We start from the raw sequence: 1,985 nt of genomic DNA on the forward strand, positions 1-1,985 counted from the left end.
TAATCCGATGCAAGAGAAACATGTAAAGCCAACTCAAGAGCACAAACCCGAGGAACAGCACCATCTGGCCAGAGAAAACTCTCATTCTGTCAAGCAGTTTAAACAAAAGGGTTATTCCAGCAACTAATGAATTCTTGATACATTTCAGATTATCAGAATGTTATTTGGTAAAATTTTTGGCAGGAACAAATATGAAAGGTGAGTGTATGAAAAGAGACACTTTGATCAAAAGGATATAAAAGTTTAGTTTAAGACCTTTAACGGATTATCGTGAGATCCATTCTCAGCCTGTTCAAGATGGGATCCAGCTGAACCCAAATTTCCTTCATCACCAGCGTTGGAGCATATGTTGTGGACTGCTTTCAGAAGCTTAGCTAAACATTTGTTACGATGAGCATCACCTGTTAGTGAATCAAACTTGCGTAGGATCAAATGGTACTCATCTTCCTCCTTTCTAACATCAACAGGAGGTATGTTTACTTTCCGGGAAGATCTTTTAGCCATCTCTACACGTTCCTCAGTTTCAAGGTCAGGAAGATCACCCAGTCTCGACATTGACTTTTCCACAAGGAGGTCAATTTCATGTTGTTTTGAAACTTCATAAACCTTATCAGTCAATTCCCACAGCGTCTTTTCATCGGTATCATACACCTTTTGCACGATAAAACCAGGGTTATCTCTGCGTTTCGGAAGTTGCTTATGAGCTGGAACAAAATACACCACACATCTATGCATCACAGATTCTGCGGGGGCCTCATCAAAATGGAAACTGTAGAACAGTTCTCGTGTATCATTTGCTTCCCAGTTTCCACCACCCTTTTTCTTTGCTTCTTCTCGACGATAAAACCACTGTCCCAGAATCATCATGCGTCCATCTTTTTTTTGGGTAATATCCTACCAAAAAAAAGAACTAAAGTCTTACTTGGAAGAACTGGTAAGCATATATAAAACATTCGGCAGCACGTACACAAGTACCTTGATAATGGCAACATAAGGCTTTAGACTATTGTCTTCTTGATACAAGAGCACCGAATCCTCCTGTGCAAGAAATTAAATGAATGTCAGAGATGCAAATGGCCTCTAAGCATTCAGGTGCAAAGGGAAAGGATGATGTAATAAGAAAAACACCCAGTCTCTAAACCAAATAAAAAGAGCAGCTATGACTAATACATTCTCACACAGAAATCAAAGTTCCTTCAAAACCCTAGATTCAACGATGCAATAACCAACAAGTAATTAAACAAGGTGCACTCGAAACCCATAATAATGCATCAATCTAGTCGACACAACTCACCAGTTGGTATCTGTAACCGCCGTGCTCGAACTGCCTGTAATGGGTTCTTCTCCCTTTGCCTTTACCCCTAACTTTAACCGGCTCACCAACCGGTTTCGCCCCATGGAGCTTCTCTCCTCCTTCCTTCTCATCCTCGTCATTTTTCTCCTTCTCTTCCTCGTCGCCGTCAGACTCTTCGTACAGCCTCACCATCTTACGCTTCCTCCTCTTTCCCTCCATTGTTTCCTCAAGTCTCCTTGAGTTCTGTCCCTGAGACCTCGTCTCCCGTACAATTTTCTCTTCGTCGTCACCCGGGGACACCTGAGCGGACCTCCGAGACCACACCATCTTTCTTCCTCCTCCCTGTGTAAATAAGAGAATGTAGAAAATTATTAAGATATGATAGAACGTGTAGTATGTATACACACACCTTCTTCGAAATGAACGTAATCTTTTATCTCACCACCTCTCAAAACTCGAATTTTATATAGAGAGATTACTTTCTTTACTTTTGGGGTTTACAAAGAGATTCCATATGTGTGTATATATATATAGATAGATAGACCCTGGGAAAAAAAATACTATTTACTACCTTGCCATTTTAAGTAGAAAATAATTTTATTTCTTAATTTTATTTGACGATTTTTATGCAAAAATTTAATGATTTGAATAGTGAAAAAAATGTTTTAAAAGATTTTAGCTATGGAAAAAA

At 39.4% G+C, this 1,985-nt stretch overlaps 1 protein-coding gene across 1 annotated transcript; it reads right to left on the bottom strand.

Moving 5' to 3' along the window:
• Positions 1-20: 20 nt before the first annotated feature.
• LOC106321657 lies at positions 21-1,759 on the bottom strand (the record flags this gene model as incomplete). Its single annotated transcript, XM_013759900.1, has 5 exons — positions 1,704-1,759; positions 1,295-1,636; positions 976-1,038; positions 256-894; positions 21-86 (listed from the first exon to the last, which is right to left on the bottom strand). Coding segments are annotated over exons 2-5 (1,095 nt in total), but the record flags the coding sequence as incomplete, so codon positions are not given.
• Between the last annotated feature and the right edge of the window lie 226 nt (positions 1,760-1,985).

Source organism: Brassica oleracea, unplaced genomic scaffold (assembly GCF_000695525.1).
Source record: "Brassica oleracea var. oleracea cultivar TO1000 unplaced genomic scaffold, BOL UnpScaffold02313, whole genome shotgun sequence".
NCBI lineage: Eukaryota > Viridiplantae > Streptophyta > Magnoliopsida > Brassicales > Brassicaceae > Brassica > Brassica oleracea.